The 19651-nt window shown below is 49.5% G+C and overlaps 8 protein-coding genes across 8 annotated transcripts; 3 read left to right on the forward strand and 5 right to left on the reverse strand.

The window, feature by feature from the left end:
• Positions 1-16: 16 nt before the first annotated feature.
• On the reverse strand, positions 17-2903 carry P174DRAFT_512989 (uncharacterized protein). The gene is made up of 6 exons (XM_024831937.1): positions 2468-2903; positions 2339-2415; positions 2113-2286; positions 2042-2066; positions 1442-1993; positions 17-1389 (listed from the first exon to the last, which is right to left on the reverse strand). The coding sequence occupies exons 1-6, from the start codon at positions 2848-2850 to the stop codon at positions 141-143; spliced, it is 2460 nt and encodes an 819-aa protein (XP_024680991.1). The 5' UTR covers positions 2851-2903; the 3' UTR covers positions 17-140.
• A 308-nt stretch (positions 2904-3211) lies between these two features.
• P174DRAFT_390628 (FAD-dependent oxidoreductase) lies at positions 3212-4912 on the reverse strand (the record flags this gene model as incomplete). Its single annotated transcript, XM_024823492.1, has 3 exons — positions 3212-3525; positions 3574-4250; positions 4296-4912. The coding sequence occupies 3 exons, from the start codon at positions 4910-4912 to the stop codon at positions 3419-3421; spliced, it is 1401 nt and encodes a 466-aa protein (XP_024680992.1). The 3' UTR covers positions 3212-3418.
• A 304-nt stretch (positions 4913-5216) lies between these two features.
• Positions 5217-6534, reverse strand: P174DRAFT_512991 (uncharacterized protein; the record flags this gene model as incomplete). Its single annotated transcript, XM_024831938.1, has 6 exons — positions 5217-5621; positions 5644-5735; positions 5810-5864; positions 5909-6062; positions 6087-6286; positions 6364-6534. 6 exons carry the CDS (start codon positions 6532-6534, stop codon positions 5496-5498), a joined length of 798 nt encoding a protein of 265 aa, XP_024680993.1. The 3' UTR covers positions 5217-5495.
• Positions 6535-7567: 1033 nt separating this feature from the next.
• On the reverse strand, positions 7568-8136 carry P174DRAFT_407933 (uncharacterized protein; the record flags this gene model as incomplete). Its single annotated transcript, XM_024824155.1, has 2 exons — positions 7568-7962; positions 8022-8136. The coding sequence occupies 2 exons, from the start codon at positions 8134-8136 to the stop codon at positions 7784-7786; spliced, it is 294 nt and encodes a 97-aa protein (XP_024680994.1). The 3' UTR covers positions 7568-7783.
• Positions 8137-11796: 3660 nt separating this feature from the next.
• P174DRAFT_442243 (uncharacterized protein) lies at positions 11797-12581 on the forward strand. The gene is made up of 2 exons (XM_024827528.1): positions 11797-12304; positions 12360-12581. The coding sequence occupies exons 1-2, from the start codon at positions 12120-12122 to the stop codon at positions 12364-12366; spliced, it is 192 nt and encodes a 63-aa protein (XP_024680995.1). The 5' UTR covers positions 11797-12119; the 3' UTR covers positions 12367-12581.
• Positions 12582-13285: 704 nt separating this feature from the next.
• P174DRAFT_460961 (TauD/TfdA family dioxygenase) lies at positions 13286-14640 on the forward strand (the record flags this gene model as incomplete). The annotated part of the gene is made up of 4 exons (XM_024829947.1): positions 13286-13535; positions 13617-14059; positions 14167-14420; positions 14481-14640. 4 exons carry the CDS (start codon positions 13286-13288, stop codon positions 14638-14640), a joined length of 1107 nt encoding a protein of 368 aa, XP_024680996.1.
• Positions 14641-15272: 632 nt separating this feature from the next.
• Positions 15273-16928, forward strand: P174DRAFT_390634 (putative MFS multidrug transporter; the record flags this gene model as incomplete). The annotated part of the gene is made up of 3 exons (XM_024823493.1): positions 15273-15515; positions 15569-16063; positions 16113-16928. The coding sequence occupies 3 exons, from the start codon at positions 15273-15275 to the stop codon at positions 16926-16928; spliced, it is 1554 nt and encodes a 517-aa protein (XP_024680997.1).
• A 30-nt stretch (positions 16929-16958) lies between these two features.
• On the reverse strand, positions 16959-18597 carry P174DRAFT_488021 (putative MFS multidrug transporter; the record flags this gene model as incomplete). Its single annotated transcript, XM_024830792.1, has 4 exons — positions 16959-17508; positions 17558-17848; positions 17916-18376; positions 18427-18597. 4 exons carry the CDS (start codon positions 18595-18597, stop codon positions 16959-16961), a joined length of 1473 nt encoding a protein of 490 aa, XP_024680998.1.
• Positions 18598-19651: the final 1054 nt, after the last annotated feature.

The raw sequence follows: 19651 nt of genomic DNA on the forward strand, positions 1-19651 counted from the left end.
CTTTTATCGAGACGACGCTTCATTGCAAAGAATTAAATTCTTTTCTTCCACCGCGGTGGTCAGCCAAAATACAGTAACATATCGCCCAATATCAATGACTTAGACCAGCTGAAGAGGTCGTTCGGCTGCAAGTCCCAAGCTTAAGGCTCAGACGACACTTGGTTACCTAGTAATTTGCGATTTGCCTCGATCGTACGACCAATGCGCGACCAAGCCCTACTCTTCCGTGGCGCACTCTTCCGTGGCGCAGAGCCCCCGGGCCTAGTACCATACTGATCAAGTAAATCGATCCCACAAGAAGCACACCGCAGCACAGCAGAGTCTATCCGGTTCTGGTGCTTGCAAGCCCGACACTGCCAGTATAGGCCCGATGATCCTATTTCCAAGGATTTACGTTTGTGCGATAGCAGGCTCTCAACAATACCACGATGTTGCCTCCTGATTGCCCATTCCAGGCTGCACATCTCCGCTGCATCCTGGATAGTAGGGTCTGCGCCTGCTTCTAACAATCTTTGCACGGTCGCTTCCTGGCCTCTGTAACAGGCGACGATGAGAGGAGTTGCGTCGTTACGGCCCCCGGCGGCGTTGACGTTCGCTCCAGACTTGATGAGTCGGTCCACCAGCGGTAAGATGCCGTACGAGGCAGCATAGTATAATGGCTCTGTGCGGCGGGCTTGTTCCGCGGGAGCTTCATAAAGAAGGATCTGGATCCAGGACGTATAGTTTCCCCCGCCAGGGAGGTGGCGGGTCTCAAAGAAAGATAGAATCTCGTCGATTTCAGCATCAATGAGAGGATAGCCTGGTGGCCAGGATGGACTGCAGTGGCTCGCCCAGTTCTCGGAGGCGTACTTGAGCAGCGGGTACGCTTCCCGACGCTCTGCGAGAGAGTCAAAGTTCGAACAAGGCTGTTTGAACTCGTCAAACATCAGGTACGTCAGACATTTTTGCCAGATGCGCCGTGATCCCTCGGTCTCGTCCAGGCTGTAATACGCTGCTGGCCCGTCTTTGATTGCATCCGATGTGAGGAAAGCTTTGACTGAGGAATGCGCTAAAGCAACAAATGTAGTACGCTCGTCGTAGACGACCAGCCCTTGGCAGATTGAGAGAACGGCGTGTGGGTCAAAGAGCCTACAATCGTCGTCAATGCTCTTATCCCCTTTCGACACAACGAGTGCCTCGCTCAGCTCCGACAATGTAATCTCCTGGTAACCCGAACTAAGCCAGAGCAGTGTTTCTCTTGCAATTTCCCGGTCATACGAAGGGATTCGACATAAGATAGTTTCGTAGGTGCCGTGCAGGCTTTCCGGCATACTGTCCAGAGCGCGGATGACGTCCCGGCCAGTTTTCTGGGCACTTAAGAGCTCGATTTGACATTGCACATATCGAAACCTGCAACAATGTGTTAGTATGACATCTTCAGCTTGGCGATGCGCATTCGTACATTCCGCCTGCTTTCTCAAGCAAGACTGTCTTGATGCGTGATTTGATATGCTCCGGTAGCCGTTGAAGAGCCGGGGCGGATTGCAGCTGAGTATTGAGAAATGCCTCAATGTCAATTCTATTAGTTGAAGGTCTCATCTGCGCCCTGAGGGTACTAATGGTGGGATTCGACACCGGTGGTGAGGTCGTGCTCGTAACCATAATCCGAATGTTGTCTGATGATTCTAGGAGGGTGAGCAGTGCTTCGAGGATTTTTGCACTTTCACTGCTCTCGTTGATCGCATCCACGACGATGAAAAGCTCCGACAGTGCTTTCGTGTATTTCAAAAGCAGCCTTATCAATACGTCTGGTAGAGGAAGGGCGCGTTTCTTGAAACTTTCTTGCAATTCGTCGAGGATGTCTGGACAAGTTCCAGATAGCTGCACCAGCAATGCTCCTAGGAGGTAGACGAGCTCCTGCGAGGAACTCAAGTGGAATGAGCAGTAGTAGTAGATCACTGTGCTGGAGGGACGCTTGGAAATAGAATTGTTGACAGCGTCGATTGCCGTCGAGCTGATGGCAGATTAGCAACCGCCATGGTGAAGAGTTTCCAAGATATACCATAGGACAGTCTTTCCTGATCCCGCTGATCTTGGTCAGCATATCTCTACACTCGACAGCAGACGACTCACATTTTCCCTCTAGGGAAAGCAACCGGCACTTGCCCTCCCTTGCAATCCACGACTGGAAGGGCCCGTGGATAAACCAAGCTCCAGTACCAGCCTGGCACAGCGATCGAGCCTTGCGATGCATCGAATCGAAATCAACCGGACATATCCACGTCTTAATCTTCTCGTGCGTTTTCTCTTCAAAGAATGAGACACGAGCAAGCAAAGTATCAGATAAGTTGTGACCTACCTTCTCGTAATTGCCTCATTTCCCTACTCCAGTCAACCACAGCGTCAATAGAATGTGCCGTCTCCTTCTCGACAGCCCTAGACAATCGTCAACTCCGCCCATGATCCTCAGCCGGAAAAGCACACGCACGATCGATCATTCAAAATCACTAAAATAAAATACGTCTTCAGCCTTTCCAGCTGGGCAATATTCCCCTCCAGAGCCCCCTTCCTACCGGGCCACCCCAACTTCCCCAGCCGCGACTGCCGCATCGTTCTTCTCTGCAGATCGTCCAGGATCTCTTCCAGGACGGTATTCGCTTTCAGTAACGCATCCCGGAACGTCGATGTCCCATTTTTCTCGCTGTGGTCTGTCTGCATCTGTTCGAGAATAGCCTTCAGAGCGAATAGTTCCCCGAATAACTCGCGGATCTCGCTGTCGGCATTGTTGACTTGCTTCGCAAACTCGTATACTCTTTTTGTCGTATGTACTACCTGTAGTATCAGGCCGAGAATGGAGATCGGGTCTGCCATGGCCGTCGTCGTGGTGCCTGAAGCTACTTTACCGGAGGCGAGTAGGAGGCAATAATGTCTAGTTTAGTGCAGTGGATGAGGATGAGGCTGAGGCTGAGGTCAAGGTGCATCCATTAGCTTGCAGTAAGCGACGAATCATTTGGCGTTAATGGATGGTCGCGCGGGGTATTCTATTTCTGCCCTCATTTTCTTCTTAGTGAATGGAATATTTGTTCTTTGTTCTCTTGGTACTTGGACCAGGCTGTCTTGGGTTAAAGGCGATCTCCTGGAAATTGCAAGCGACGCAGATGAACTTACAAGCGCCCTAGAAAGACGCTACAATGCTTGTCTGTATTAGTATTGTTTAGAGGCCTAGGGATTTCAAAAACATATTCATTCCATACTCTCACAGTATTAAGTCGAATGGTATTAGTAAAATAATGAATACAAATGAGTCGAGAGGTGTTTCAAGTGAATATTAGCAGTGCGCAAACGTACTTGCAGCGACAGAGAATAGAGAACAGAACTCTCTCTTTCGTGTAAGGAAACTGGCATTTGACCTCGATCCCACGAAAGCTATTAATCCCAATCAATGCCTAGATGCATCCATCTCTGCAAGCACTTGGTCCACATGCTCTGCAACATTATATGAAAAGACCTGCTGCGCGAGATTGTTCGTCACACTCGGAAAGAAGCCTGTGACCAACGTTAGCCAGATCCTCCAATCCAATTTGGCATACATACCCATGATCCACATAATCGAATACATCAGATACTCCTCGATCACCCCCATATCTCGCTTTTTGTTTTGCTTCTTCCTCGCATCATCCAGGATGGCCTGAATCCGCGGCCGGCGTAGATCCATATACTGCTTTGCTGCTAATTTAACTGCCTCCTTGCACTCCTTGACCCCGTCGTCCTCCACCTTGCCAAGGAAGTAACTCAAAAACTTCGCAAACGACTCTACATCTTCCAGTGCCTGGGACGATCCCTGGCCTGAAGTCGACGGAAGCGCATGCGCCGCATCCCCGACCAGAACTACACCATCTCGCTCCCATGTCGGCAACTGTGGCGACGTCCAAGTTGGATAGATACTCTTCACACGCGCGGAGTTGAGAACTTTCTGCACGACGGGATCCCCCCAGTGTTCATGTCGCTTGTGCAGCTGCTGGAGGACATCACCCATGTCCAGTGATTTGGTGTCGGGGCACTCGTCCACAGAATAGGTCGACCACCAGGCAAGAAGATCGCCCGGCTCAGAGACATGATGCGGTGAGTCCCGATGCGGAGCGGTCGACGAACTGGTGCTGAAGAAGTAGCCGAAGAATCCATTTCCGCCGAAGATGAAGTTCATTGATCCTTTCCCCACAAGATCTTTGACCTCGCTGGACGGCAGAAAGCCACCAATACCGCAGACACCTCTACTCTTGTCAGCTCTGGTGCTTGGAAGAGAAAGGATTGCTCACTCATAATGAGGAGGGAACGGGTCCTCCTCCGCCTCTGGGAAAAGAGCCCGTTTAGCTACGCTTTTGATTCCGTCAGCGCCAATCACCAGATCTGCTTCGTCAGCTGGACTGCCATCTTTAAAATAGATCGTATTCCGATCATCAGGACTGGCGACGACCCGTTCCACACGCTTCGTCACTATATCCCCGTCTGGGATCCTCTCGCGCAGAGACCGCCATAGCCATTCGCGACTACAACCGACCATGTGCATCGGCGGCTCATCTCCTACACCTGGAGCAGAATTATCCATACGGATGAGAAGATGACCATGCTTGCTTTTCAGATTTCCGTGCGGGGCTACGTATCCGCCTCGGACAATGTCGCGGAGGAGGTCCTCGTCCAGACGCTTGAGGACATGCAAACCATTAGGCCCAATACCTAGACCTCCGCCGACAATAAGAGTAGATGAATGTGTGGCATCCTCCTCTTGGCTACCCTTGGAGGCGTCGAATTTGCGATCCTTGCTGGTATCGTGAGATTCGTAAATGGTGATTGTGTGGAATCCACGGAGGTGTTTCTTGAGCTGCAGATAGGCGGTGCATCCGGAGATGCCTGCTCCAATGATGGCAATTTTCATTTTGATGGATCATGGATTCATGCAAGATGTTAATGACGAGATGAGGTCTGAAGCATCACAGATCAATTTGTCTGCCTGGTACCCATGCTGACTCATCACGCGGGTTCCTTAACTAGGCGAAACTTTGTATGGCTGCAAAGAGAGGAATCTCGCTAGCACTGAGAATACGCAGATTCACAACTAACAAGGTCAAGTACGGATAATTGTAGTGTCCGGTTGCATAGATATCTGCAAGCATACCATGTTTGTACACGATGACATCGCTGTAATTTGTTGTTTTGGACTCGACCATCTAACCGGTCCTCTGGCAAGTATAAATATATATTCACTCCTTGGTCGAATGTCACAACGCCATACGCTTTCAACGCAAGACCTTCCCTCAATAAGTCTGCTGGTTCTCGCTCAGAAGAGCTATCTGAGCAGCATAAGGGAGGAACGCCTAGGCTAAACAGAGACCCTACCCAAGCCTAGGGCTTAAGGCCAGACAATCATTGAGCCATATCGAGGCGATTACCAAGACGCAGGATATGCATGACCATCTTGGCTGAAGCGAGTAAAAATGTCCGTCAGTATATACTTACTATTATGAAGTCCCAAAGTTCTTGGGAAGTCGCTCCTTTCTATAACACTCATTGGTACAATATCGCAGCTTAACTCGTGGCCGCAGCTTGGGCATGCCCTGCCTAGCTTGGATAACCCACGGACGCTTCTCATCGGGCAAATATTGAGACAGTCCTGATGAAATCTTCTTGCTCCAACAGCTGAGGGAGCCAAGCGGAACCCGGGTTCGTCCCAAGAATGTTGAGGTTTTCTCTCGTGCCGACTGCCACATGTACGCGAGGATGGTCTATTCAGCCTGTCTTTCCCATGCCTCCACGGCTGTTTGGAATTAAGGACTGATAAATGCTTTAAAGAGCATGTGCACGGCTGATTCCTTTTCTAATGCGTGTCCCTGGATAATGCTTGAAAATCTCTCAACCAATCCTTGTCGTCAACTTCAACCATCTGAACAGGCGCATCGCCCAGCAACCCGAACAGGCCAGATCTCAGAGCCGCTTTCCTCCTGATATGCAGAGAAACAGCAGCCATGGCTACGGCTAGCGCGCTTTGACTTTTTGCACAATACGCAGTATTGGCCACATCCTTATTCCTTACACAGTGTTACAGAAGCCACGGGCTGTCAGATGCATCCACACCATCCAGCAGCGCCTTCAGCCTAAAAGGGTGAATAATCTCCGCCACGACAGAAGGCTGCATTCCCAGATCCTCCGCCCGCCATAGGAACATGCCAATCAGACTCGAAGGGTCGTCCGCGTTTTCCCAGACAACGTAGCGCCGTCGCGTCCAGTTGAGATGCAGCACATCCCGACGCGGCTGCAATCATACCGACTCCAGGCTAGTCGTCTCTACCAGGTCAAATCTCCGTCTCGCGGTTGACGAATGCAAATGACCGGCGGCTGAGCGTTTTTTATGCGGTCGGCCCAGCAGGCTTGACGGCATTCGTTGCCGTCGAGAAGGAAGTCGGGGGTATCTTCTTCTGCTATACGGTGGGGGAGGCAGTGCTTCCAGATGAGACGGCGTAACTCTGTAGGCAGTTGCAAAAGGTAGTGGAAGACGACCATTTGTAGTTATTTCATAGCTCCTAAGAAGTAGATAGGAAAACGTAAGGTCATGTCGATTTGTCGTAGTCTCGTAGATGGTTGACTAAAGAGCTTTTATATTTGCAGGCAGGATCCTGGCTGGTGGCAAAAGAACAGGCAGATATTTTCTCAAGACCTCTGCAAAAGTTAGTTAAATGGTTATTTCTCTACTGCACCTGAATCTAATTAGATTAGTTAGGGTAGATACAATGTATCATTATACTCTATACTAGCATAGTCTTGTAAACAGCTATTTGGGTTTCAGTCCCTGTTTACTTCAAGATTTGGATGGTAGGACTCCCTCTCTAATAAAGTATTATCTAAGACTATGGCGGTCCTATTATTAATACATCAAGTTCATAAAGAAGGGTAACCACATCTGATCATGTAGGCTCTTTTACCATGCATAAATAATCATTAGATGTTACCTAAGTGTGGGAATACCAACAGGCAGCAGTCTACTCTGGTAACTACCCTGTACTCATATTGCTCTGTTAGAGAATTTAGTCCAACCATAATTGCGTTAACACTCATAACTACGTAGGCTTTCCTAGGCTGACATACCATCTACCATCCCTGGTGGATTGAAACATATTAATTTTTCTTCTCATCTTATGGCCCCTCGAAAGTATAATAGACGTTGCCCATAGCTATGGGCCTCTTAAAACCCGCAATCTGAAGGAAAGTGATGCCCTTAGGAATGCAGATAACTAGGCATGGATGGCTACGGTAACTTTTCTGTCGTCCAACTTCTTGAAAGGGTTGCTCTAAGCCACCATCACCTTCACAGATATCTTTATAAAAGGATAAAATGAGATCCCTTGAAGATGCTCAGGAAAAGATTCTACTCTCTTCGGTCGGTATGGTAATCCATGCTGAGATTGTAGAACAGTACTACCTCCATTATGGTATTTAGTTTCCCAGAGTGGAGGGTTGTACTAATTCAGGTTATGGAGTATTCCTTTGGCTACGTGTGTAGAAGCTCGGGTTTCTCACATACATATGCACTGGATTTGATCCTGATATAAATATCACATTCCTATCATGGTAAGTTTTATCTTTGACATGAAGCTACCCAACTCAATCTTCCAAATTTCAATATCTCTTTAAAAACTAAGACTTCCACTATACTGTTGTATAATACGACCAAAAGGATCGATCAAAGTACAATGTCCGCATCCATATCACACCTTCAGTCAGGAGTCAAGGTACCAATGCAGAAGCCAACTCTCTAGCAGTAGTCGCTGCGGTCATTGCCGCCATCCCTGCAGCCACCACCGCAGTAGGTGATGAAGGAGATATCACCATTGTCGCCACCATTGCAGTGAAAGAGGGATTCACGGATATGGCCGTCGTCAGTGGGCTGGCCGGCAACCTCGAGGGCGCCATTGACCTGGGCCCCGTAGTTGCCTATTGAGAGGGCCTCATTAGGGACGTTGAGTCTGGACGGTGGAGGCAAGTTCACAGACCAATGTTCAAGAGGTTCCAACCACAGTAGTTCAGCCCAGTCTTGCAGTTCCTTGCGGCGGCAAAGGGAGCCAGTGCAGCGAGAAGAGTGAGAGGGAGAAGGGCGGTCTTGACCATGATGACGATGATATGTGAGTTAAAAGAGAAACAGATCTTGTAGAATCAGAATCAGAGTGAGATATTGATGAATGAAGAATGAGATGAAGACTCAGGATTGAGGCGGATTTGTTCTCAATCTTATACCCCAAGGCTCTTTAACTTCACTCCGGATCAAACTGTATATCCCCAGATTGACGAAGTAACAAAATCATTAAGGACAATCAATGCATCATAGCACGCCTAGTTGGACGCCTGACGCCCTTCCCAAGCGCCTATTAGATATGTTTGGAGAGGTGAGGCATTTGTTGTCCTATCAGGCCATCATACATGTGTTTAGAGGGTCCACTTGGCATACTAGGCTCATATTCTTAATGTAGTGTAATCTTCTGAGACATTTAATATATTCAAACGCATGATGGAGAGGACTCGTTGGTCCAAAACTATATGGGCCGATGGCCCAAGCAATTAGTATACAGGCTCCCCCTTTCCAAATCTCTCTTAATTAGAAATCTACATTCATCAGCATGTCAGGTTGGTAAGTATAATCCTGGTCTAAGTACCACTCAGCAGTCACTACAGCCTCAATAGACTAAAGTCAGGCCCCTGCATGGTCTCTGCGCTAGGCGATCCCTTCTTTATAAGTGTACATAATTCTTGTACTATTGACAAGCATCTACAAGCTCCAATGAAGCTGGTGTTTACGTGTTGGGGTCTGCAACTAGAAGCGCCCCTCCCCAGGGCTCATCCTCTAGTGAATCAGGCCTCCCATTGTTGCTTACCAAGGAACCATCTGCAGTACCTGGTCTAAACAAGAGCGTAACCCTGGCTGACATTGCTGCATGGCAGAGAGCAGCTCTTTAGTCTCACTCAATAGTTAGACTTGTTCCACATCACTCTTCATAGGCTAAAGTGTTATCATAATTATACCCTTCATGCGAACGAACAAACTCGTACTATGAGAAACCATTCGTAATTCCTAAGATTTGTAACATGGAATCTCACTATGCACAGTGTGCTTAGGCCGACCGCGACCTTCAGCGTGCCATATACAACCAGCACCTAAGGTTAACTCTATTGCACAGGTTTGACCAGATCGAAAACCTGTTAAATACAGTGAATAATGTAGGCATCTGAATTCAAAACTTGGCTAAATCTATTTACGCTAACCGGCACAGGAATTCAAGCTTTGCAAAGTGGAAATCGGATAGTTGGGAGACTCTACAGAGACCACGACTCCTCCAGATACTTCAGTGAGTGCTAGTTCATCTTTCCAGACCGCTCAATCACGTCCTATACCAAGTGAAAAGGGCGTAGCTGCTCTACGTGTCCCGCCAAGGCTACCCTTCCTACAACTGCCGTGGGTTCAATCAGAAGCAGCAACGTCGCAGCTGAGAAGGCCAAGGCAAAAGCCTGACTGGACAAAGTTGCCCAGAATCATGGGATACAAGTACGGCGTCTCTCACATATAAAACTTCTCATGGTGTGCGCCTCTGGATGCCGTACTGACTGGCTCATGACTGCCCGCCTCTTCTTTGCGTAGCCAGTCTGTTTGCTATGGCTTAACTTCAAGAACTTCTAACCACAATGTGATGAAATGGAAATGCTCTCCCTTTTCCAGAAGTTGGCTCCATTAATGATGTTATGGATTATCAGCGAGGCAGTAGTCGAGCATTCGCGGATTCTGAGACTACGTCAGATATTATAGCTGAGAGATTCTCGCTGTTAGAACGAGGTAGCTCAGAGTTCAAGCGTTAATATGAGATCCTTCAACGCAGATTATACGACGGCAGCGACTGGCACAGGATTGCTCAAAAATTTGGTAGTGCTATTATCTACTTAGTCCCATCCAGAAGGGAATTTGACATTTCTAACTTAGCACATGTAATCACCCTCCTCAGTATTAGTACCAAGCTGACATTAACTAGAGTCTAAAGGATATTAACACACCACTTTAATAATTTTCTAGAAGTGCTTCGTGAAAAGCGAGATGACTTCTTACAAAATTATGTCTAATATCTGGATAGAAAGTTAAGAGATCTTTCACATTTAGGTTAGTGCAGTCTGCTGTGACTGAATCAACAATCCTAAGTGAAATTAAAGGGAAAAAATTTAATTTAAATAAACTGCTCTCACTACTCCATCCTCTTTGAGCTCTCTTTGGAGTTAGCAGGTACTAACACTGGATGAACAAGAATGTGACTCAGTCTACAGCCTTTTATCTACATGCAAACTAATTGCTAACCTAAATTCTGAGGTTGAATTGAAACTGATCTGGAGTGCTCCATCTGCATTTCATAGTTTGGGGGTTTTTTGTCTTTTGCTAGTAGTCTGTCGACGTATGGTTTGATCACTCGTGACCCATGTTCATGAACGAATGGAGCGCCACAGCTAGTTATGGCGTTGCTGCGGAAATGCTTGGCAGGCACCGGTAGGAATGTGGAACTAAGCTTTCTTCAGTTTCTCCAGCCACATCCCACTCAAATAGTGGCCAGCCCTGAGGTCCCTCAATGCCTCAGCGTACCAAACCCGTTTCCGCATCGACCCACCCCTTCGATTGTGGCGTTCCATGGCCAAGGTCTCTTTTGAAAGCTACCTGATCGTTTCGTCTCCAGCCTACAAATGTCAACACGATTGCATCTCAGAATCAACCCAGAATATTGTAGGAAGGTATTATATAGTCTTCCTAGTTAGCTATCTCAGCAACCAAAGCCACTAAAAACATAGATACATCCTGTATCCAACATTTTTCCGTTAATCGACGTAGTTCACCGTTCTAGAACAAACTCCTGCAGGTCGACAACAGGGTGACGTGGGAGGCAGTTGATTGGCATAGCTATTCCCAAACATGTCATCCAGGCAGCTAGACGGGTTTGCATGCAAGCGCCCAGTCCACATCTTCTAACCCGGCCCATAGAACTATTCCCATTGGGTGGTGAGCAGCAATCTTTGCTTGGCCATAAGCGCTAAGACAAGAGTAGATAACTTATTGCCATTCATTGGCAACGAGGGGACTTCCCTTGCCCCATACAAAGCTCACCTTCTCTCATGCAAAGTTCGCCTTGCCCCATGTGAAGCTCACCTTGTCTCATGCAAGGTTCGCTTTGCCCTCTTAGAAGTTCACCTCCTTTCAAGGAAGTTCCCTGCATATATAAAGAAATTCTCCCCTCCCGCAAAGTGGAGTTTTTTATCTCCCCTCATTTTCTACTTGCTGTATTCTTTGAAATATCCATCTCAAAGATCAGAAACAATCTTTCCCTCACGAGCAGCATCGAATCATCCTCCATTGCCAAGGTCCTCTCCAAATTTTTTGGATTAGCTTAGGATAGTAAGAGCTCTGCCAATCTTAGCATAATAATCATCCTGAGTCTGTTTGTAACATACAAGTTTAGAGGATAAGAAAGCCCAGAATCCTGATCTGTCCGCTGAGAATGTAAAGACGCGCCCTGTGTCCCGAATACGAATACCAAAGCAAACATCCGCCTCGCACAGCTTGCTGTATTAATGTAGTTTTTTCTCCAAATTCAATCTTCGTCGGCCTCTTTTTTGTCTAAGAAATTTCCTGTCAGACCCAGACTGAGTCGATAATTTGCTACAATTTTTATCATTATAAAAATGAAGAGAACTGGGAAGATAGCTCTCAGAATCCGGTGGGTGATAGACTATGATTAAGAATCAATTGTCTTATTATTATGTACACAGCCCTGGAAATCACGCTTGCCAAAAAAGCGTAAAATGCTTTTTCAGGGCAAGTAGACGGGGAAAGAACTCTCACGGTTTGTCGTGTGGTCTAAGAAACCGTCCAGTTTCTATAGTCACCCTTTTGGACGAAGGGTATCATCGGCGCTAACCCAGGAGATGTGGTAGGCGGAATGCACACGGTGTCACTAAGTACCTCTCTCGCCATGTCTATCATCATGATGTTGGTGATGATAATGGCCAAAGCTCCAATCACTGGAATACAGCCGATGTTTCCATTTACCCCAACCCACATCAACGCTAAAATGTCCTGTATGCCCATGGAACGCTTGATTGCTGTCTTTTTCGCCGCACTGGGCGCTGCTGACTACCTCCCAATCAGCATCGCAGTTATCATGGGCATCTGCTTGCTCGAGAGCATTGGGATTGGAGTGACTGTCATTTCGGACAATGTCATTGGACGCACGTGGTGTAGCGTTGTATTTGCCTCCTATTACGTATTAGCTTGTGATTTGGACCGGGGTAGGGATGGATAGAAGATGTACCATTTGAGACTTCCCGCTTTGCCGGTCCTGTCTGAGCACTTTCTATCTTGACTGCTTGAGACTTGGTGTTCTGATTTTGAAGGGTAGACATGTTTGGTAGTAAGTAGAGCCCAAGCGGAAGAAAACGTCCTTTGAGATGCTGCTTCAGAGATTGAGGGTCGGTGGCTATAAAGAGAGAGCAGAAACGAATTTAAATAGACATAGGAAGGAGATGAGGAGGAGGAGGAGGAGGAAGAGGAGGAGGAAGGAAATTAGGTGCGGCCCGTCATGAAAAGAAAATGCCTTCACACTTGTCAGTCTGAATTGCTAACCATCTATCTCACCTTCCTAATAAGGAAGTATCAAAAGTTTATTTAATATCTATAGCACTAGATTATAAACATTAGATTCCGCTTCGCGATGCCTACTTACCTGGGGGGTGTTTAGCCATCTCTTACCACTATTGAATACAGTGATTATCAGATATTGATATTTAACTAAATTCTGGCTGGGCCAATCAGATCACTGGATTCTATCATGGATTCAACTCGCCGGATTAAGGAGATTTTATAGAGTTTTCATTTTGTTGATTATAAGTAGTTAGACATCTAGATTGCCAGGAATCAGACCTTCTTTCATCCCGAAACCTACCGCTTACTAGCGATTCCCATAGATTCGCTATTATCGGGGATCGGTTGACATGTCTGCACTTCAGAGGTGATATTTGAGTCCATCACATTTTGACAGAATCAGGTGTAGATTTGATAGAAGAGTCTTGATTACAGAGGGGAACATATTAATGCATGGCAAGCCTAGTGTGGTGCACACGATGGTGCAATACGTCGCTATACAGGCATCCGATGATGTGATGCCTGCGGGGACTTATATACCAGTTACCCCCACCTTGCAGTAGGCAATCAAAGATATCCTAGAATTGACGCCACAAAATGGTCGAAATTCAGACACTCAGACAACCTGATATTCAGTATCATCCAGATTACGAAAAGTATCTCGCGCGCGGGCAGCGTCGCAAGGCAACCGAGGATCTGCCCAAGTCTCTTCCTCCTGGCTTCCCCGAGAAACTTTCTTCTCCTCTTGTCTGGGAGGGCAAGGAGATAGAAAAACAAGATGACTGGATCTATAAGCTCAATGACGCGCAGCGAGAGGAGATACACGCTGCGTTGAATAGCTTCAAGTGTGAGTTATCCAAAACCAACGGCAATGGCCTGTCTAACTTCCACAGCCCTGGGCCTTGGTGCCGGCCACATCAACCAGGAGACATTCCCCTTCCCACTCTCCATCCAATACTGCGGGAACTATCCCACGAAATCCACAACGGCCGAGGCTTCTTCGTCCTCCGCGGCTTAGACGTCGATCGGTACTCCCGCGAAGACAACATCCTCATCTACGCCGGCGTATCCTCCCATATCGGCAGCCTCCGCGGCCGGCAGCAGGACCAACGACAAGAGGACGGAACCTCCGTCGTGCTCGCGCATATCAAGGACCTGACTCGCACCGATCAAGCTGGGAATATCGGCGGGCCCGGCAGTACAGCCGACAAACAGGTCTTTCACACCGACGCAGGGGATATCGTCTCGCTGCTCTGTCTCCAGACAGCCGCAGAGGGAGGCGAAAGCCAGATCTCCAGCAGCTGGCTCGTGTATAACATTCTCGCCAAGGAACGACCGGATCTGATCTGGACGTTGGCGACGGATTGGCCTGTGGATGGGTGAGTGCGCGCCCTCTCACCTGGTTAATATCTTGCTTACAGCGCTAGCTTCAATAACCCGGAGCGCCCATATACCTCGCGGCCCTACTCTACCACCAGAACGCAACGGCATTGACACCCGAGCGCGTCCTCATCCAGTACGCCCGCCGCTACTTCACCGGCTTCCTCGCCCAGCCCCGCTCAGCGAATATCCCGCCCATCACCGAAGCGCAGGCCGAAGCGCTCGACGCGCTGCACTTCCTGGCCGAGGAGCACAGTGCCGCGCTGGATTTCCAGAAGGGCGATGTGCAGTATATTAATAACTTGAGTATTTTCCATGCGCGCAAGGGGTTCCGCGATGCGCCGGGGAAAGAGTAAGCTTTGCCCCGGGCAATGTTTATACGATATATATATGATATACTAACCGGTCGCAGGCGACATTTGCTACGGCTCTGGCTGCGGGACCCGGAATACGCCTGGGAGACGCCTGAACCTCTGCGGGAGCGGTGGGATATTGTGTATGGAAATGTGACACCGGAAGAACAGGTGTTTCCTTTGGAGCCGAAGGTGCAGAAGAAGAATATAAGTGCTTAGTCCTAGCTCTATAGCAGTTGAGCGTATGAAGCAGGTCTCTTTAGTACCAAATCAACTGTGACAAGCTCTGTGGCTGCAGGAACCGACTTGGTATATACTTGGCGAACTTTACTCGAATCATCCTTTGTCGATTCCATATTTAAGCTTTCTGGTCCTTGGCTGTAACTTTGTGATATAAAAGTTAGAATAGCAATCATACGGATTGTGACTCGTGTACATGGGGAGCATAATAGATTCGATACTGATTCGACTTTGACACGAATAGATGCCATCACCGCTGAGAGGATGACCCTGTGGGCCATCGGAAAACTGAATCGGCAGTTGATCCAGCCTCGGCAAGAAATGACAGCTCTCTTCGGCGAGTCGGACAGAAACAGACCAGAAAATCCCCGGGTTCGTGGGGGATCAGCGTATCAGCGAGTGGAGAGTCCTCCCCGGATTCCCACCACGGCAATCAAGTAGCAACAACTACCGGGCACTAGACTGGATAGCTTCATTAGGAACCAATAGTCATCTCGACTATTGGGCATCACGGTGTGGTGATCCCCGCTTCTCGATCAGCCATAAGGGGCTTCTCCTAGATTCAGTCAGTCCCAGGACCTTTATTTATTCGTGTTCTACCATTTCCCATCATGCCATCTATCGATCTACCGGAACTGGCCTCTGCCATGGACGACACATCCAGAAAGACAAAATCGCAGTCTGACTTTCTCGAAAAAGCAGAAGCAGAAGCAGACATCGACATCGTACCAGACCCAGCCACCGAATTATCCGAGCCTCATCGTGCATATCTCCTACAGCGACATGGCACCCTCGACCTCGATCCCCTCCCGAGTATGGACCCGGCAGATCCATACAACTGGCCTTTATGGAAGGTAGTTTTGCCCCTACTGTACGGAGTAGCTGTGACAGCAACTAAAGAAAACAGAGAATAACCAACCTCCTCCTGGTGGCCTTCCACGCCTTCATGGGCACCTTCATCGCAGCAGGCATCATCGCCGCGTACGAAGACATCGCGGTCGACCTGGGCGTGTCCATCCAAAAAGTCAGCTACCTCACCTCGCTGCAGATCGCCATCCTGGGCGGCGGCCCGCTGGTCTGGAAGCCCCTCTCACAGCGCTTCGGACGGAGGCCTATCTTCCTGGTCTCGCTGGTGCTAAGCTGCGTGTGTAATATCGGGTGTGCCAAGAGCCCGGACTATGCATCTATGGCGGCTTGCAGGGCGCTCGTTGCCTTCTTCATCTGTCCTGCTATGGCCATTGGCAGTGCAGTCGTCGCGGAGACGTTTTTCAAGCGCGAGAGAGCGAGGTATATGGGTGTCTGGACGGTGATGGTCACGCTGGGGGTGCCGATTGGGCCGTTCATCTTTGGGTTTGTTGCGCAGCGCGTGGGATATAGGTGGATATACTGGATTTTGGCAATTGTACGTTCTTTTACTATCTGAGTATGATCTACCACTGACTGAACCACAGACCAACGCCGTCCAATTCATCCTCTACCTCGTCTTCGGCCCGGAAACCCGCTACATCGGCACAGACATGACCTCCAAAACTTCCAGCCTCCAACGCGAATACCTCTCCCTCCGACGCATCGACCCCTCCCCCTTCACGGTCCGCGAGTTCTACCACCCCCTAACTCTCTTCACCAACATCCCCGTCCTGACCGCCGCGTGCGCCTACGCAATGGTCTTCCTCTTCGGCAGCGTCCTCAACTCCGTCGAGGTCCCTCAGCTGCTACAATCTAAATTCTCCCTCAACGCCCAGCAACTCGGCCTGCAGTTCCTCGGGCTGATTATCGGCTCCCTCCTCGGCGAGCAGCTAGGCGGCCACGCCTCAGACACATGGATGGCCTTCCGGGCGCGCCGCATCTCCCGCCGCCCGCCGCCTGAATTCCGACTCTGGCTTAGCTATATCGGGTTCCTGCTGACGATCGCAGGCATGGTTGTCTTCCTAGTGTGCACTGAGCACGCGAAGCACGGAGTGTGGACTGTGTCGCCGGTGGTGGGGACTGGCGTCGCGGCGTTTGGGAACCAGGTTGTGACGACGGTGCTGACGACGTATGCGGTTGATGCGTACCCGGCTGATGCGGGGAGTATCGGGGTGTTTATCAACTTTGTGAGGTCCGAGTGGGGGTTTATCGGGCCGTTTTGGTTCACGGCTATGTTTGAGCGTGTGGGCGTTGCGAGGAGTGCGGGTGTGGTGACGGCGTTGATTATGGGGGTTAGTTTTGTGCCGACGGCGTTGTTGCATTGGAAGGGGGAGAGACTTCGTCTTCGTCAGAAGGAGTAGAAGTAGATTGCATTGTATGGAGTATAGATGCTATAGATTACTCTCTAAAGCCCTCCTCTCGTCAACGGTCAGGTCGCTCTTTGCCCGACTAATCCTCACAAATAACGCGTTCACCACTAGTCCCAGCCCTGACAGCGCTACCTGGAACCAGAACGCGGCTTGGTAACTCTTCCTCAGCCCTTGATCGTCGGTGTTGACCTGCACGATGTCCGCGAACCCCAGATGCAGCGCAATCCCCAGGTGCAATGTGCAGTTGATCAGCGCCCCGGCCAGCCCCTGCTTCTCCAGCGGCATGTTACTCGTGATGAAAATGTTAGTAACGTTGAAGCTGATGTCGATCCCGATCGTCCCACAGATCATGGCCGGGAAGACAAACGCCCAGTAGCCTCCGTTCTCCGGGAGAAGGGCAAAGAAGAGACCTGAGCCGATGTATCCCAGGCAGGAGATGAGCATGAGGATCGTACCGGGGATGCGGTGCAGGATGAAGCCGCCAACCGTTGAGATGAGGAGGCCCCCGAACGCCATGGGGACTGTCCAGGCGACGATCTGCAGCGGACTGGCGTTCATGATGCTTTGCATGCTGCGGACGATTAGCGTAGCTACACAACATAGATCAGGAGGAGACGTACTATAATGCTCCGTACAGCAGAAATATCCCCAGACTGCCATACAGACAGACCAGCGAGAAAAGCAGCGGCTTCATGTACTTCACTGCAAACACATCCGCCGTCACCAGGGGATCCCCCACCACCCACCCCTCCACATACACAAACACCACGAGCAGCACCACCCCCAGCGCAAGACACACATCGATATACACCGTCGCCCACTGCCTCGGCGCATGCGCACTCCCCGCAATAGCAAACACCAGCAACACCAACCCGGGCACCAGCACCCCCGCCCGAGCCAATCCATCCCAACTTTTCTCGTTTTCCTGCGCTCCGCAAAATCACTCGGGATCGAGAAAAACGAGGTCGCAGCCGTCACAGCGGCAAGAATCCCCCGATAAAGAAATACCACCTCCAACTGAGAAACCTCCCGCACAGCCCGGAAAAGAAAATCCCCACGAAGAACCCCAGCGCCGCGCAGGCGCCGTACACGCTAAAGACGAGGTTCTTCCGCGGTCCGGGGCGGTACACGCTCCCCAGGATCATCATGCCAGACGGTAAGAATGCAGCGAGGGCGAGGCCCTGCAGTGCGCGGCAGATGACGAGCATTAGCCAGGTTTGCGAGAAGCCGGCGAGAATGGATGAGATGGTGAGCCAGGCGGCGCCGAAGAGGTAGCATGCGAAGCCGCCGTACATGTCTGCCAGGCGGCCGAAGATGAGGAGGGTGGAGGTGACTGCTAGGGAGAGGGCTGTGGAGGGCCAGATGGAGGAGGCGAGGGGGATGTCCAAGGCGGAGATGAGGGTTGGGAGGAGGATGTTGGAGCCGGAGATGTAGTATTCCTAAACTGTCAGTCAGTCACCAACTGGAGGCAGGGAGTGGAGGGACATACAGCGAGGATTTGAGACATGACGATGGAGAAGCAAAAGGTTAGTTCGGACCACAGGCTGGAGAAGCAGGGTGGGCGCTCGCGGCCTAGTCTTTCGATGCGTGCTTCGCTGTCTTCTTCTATATCATGGGTTGCCATCTCGGCAGGGTCCTTTGAAACTGACTTGTCCTCCATGGTCTTGATCGTTCGACTTCGTGTAGTCCACGACGTGGATTTATATCTACAGGATATTCTGATTTCTAAGCATGGCCGAATCTGCTCGTCCATCAGCCAAGACACTTGGTAGAGCCAACCTTCCAGAATAAGTTTCTACTCGGAGAATTGAATCCACCTTCATCTACCATGCAAGATAATGTCATAGTCCATAGAAGCTTGGCCTCTTGGCGCTGACTCTGGGCTTCCGCTTTAGGAAGTTGTGAGGAGTGGGTCTATATACGAGATCCACCACAGTCTGTTGCTGGCCTGCTTCAGCGCATTTAAATGCCAATTTCAGTTCATATCTTGTCGTAGAATGGTAGTTACTTATAAACAGAAAGATTTTCAATATAATCGCCTGTTGAGCTTTGAGATGTTGTGGCTCTTGCGGAAATTTCTCGATGCCGCACGAAATTCACTATGATTTGTCTACAGATGACTATGGCAGACTACAAGACTTACTTCGTGCACGAGTAGCTATAATATCCGGGCAAGTCTTCTAATTGCTCCATTGGGTTGGTAGTCAAACACAATTTTGGAAGACCATGAACGCCGGCAGCAGAGCACACACTCATGACTACGAATGCTCTCATCCAGGCCGAGCACAGCGCTAGACCGTGGAGACCGAATCTAAGCTTCGTGACCGATTCTCGCTAACATCTGATGCCAGAGACCTACTGTTTATTGAGACAAGTTACGATTCTCTCAAGATCACTCATAACGGAGCACGCCGTTCTTCAGCTGGCAATAATCTGGCAATGCACACTCCATGCACTTTTACATTAGCGCATGAAGCAGTGCTTTTTCGAATACTCATTGCTGTGTATAGATTTATATTACGATGATGGCAGGGTGAAAATAGTGTCAGATTGTTTGACACAAAGCAGTAATTATGACTCGCTCTGGTTTACGGAGTGTTGCATATGTACCCATCGCTCAGCTTCGGAGGTGTGTGATAAAGAAAGTAAGGAGGAGTTGACACAGTATCAAAACAGAGCCGATTGTCTACTCATTCACTGTTATTGTGCTGAAG

The sequence above is a fragment of the Aspergillus novofumigatus genome (genome assembly GCF_002847465.1).
Source record: "Aspergillus novofumigatus IBT 16806 chromosome Unknown P174scaffold_5, whole genome shotgun sequence".
Taxonomy (NCBI): Eukaryota; Fungi; Ascomycota; class Eurotiomycetes; order Eurotiales; family Aspergillaceae; genus Aspergillus; species Aspergillus novofumigatus.

Coding starts and splice junctions, on each gene's coding strand:
- P174DRAFT_512989 (XM_024831937.1), bottom strand. CDS start 2,850: ATGGCAGACCCGATCTCCATTCTCGGCCTGATACTACAGGTAGTACAT. Junction 2,067..2,112: donor GCTTTCCCTAGAGGGAAAAT/GTGAGTCGTCTG, acceptor GACCAAGATCAG/CGGGATCAGGAAAGACTGTC. Junction 1,994..2,041: donor TCAGGAAAGACTGTCCTATG/GTATATCTTGGA, acceptor ATCTGCCATCAG/CTCGACGGCAATCGACGCTG.
- P174DRAFT_442243 (XM_024827528.1), top strand. CDS start 12,120: ATGTCCTGTATGCCCATGGAACGCTTGATTGCTGTCTTTTTCGCCGCA.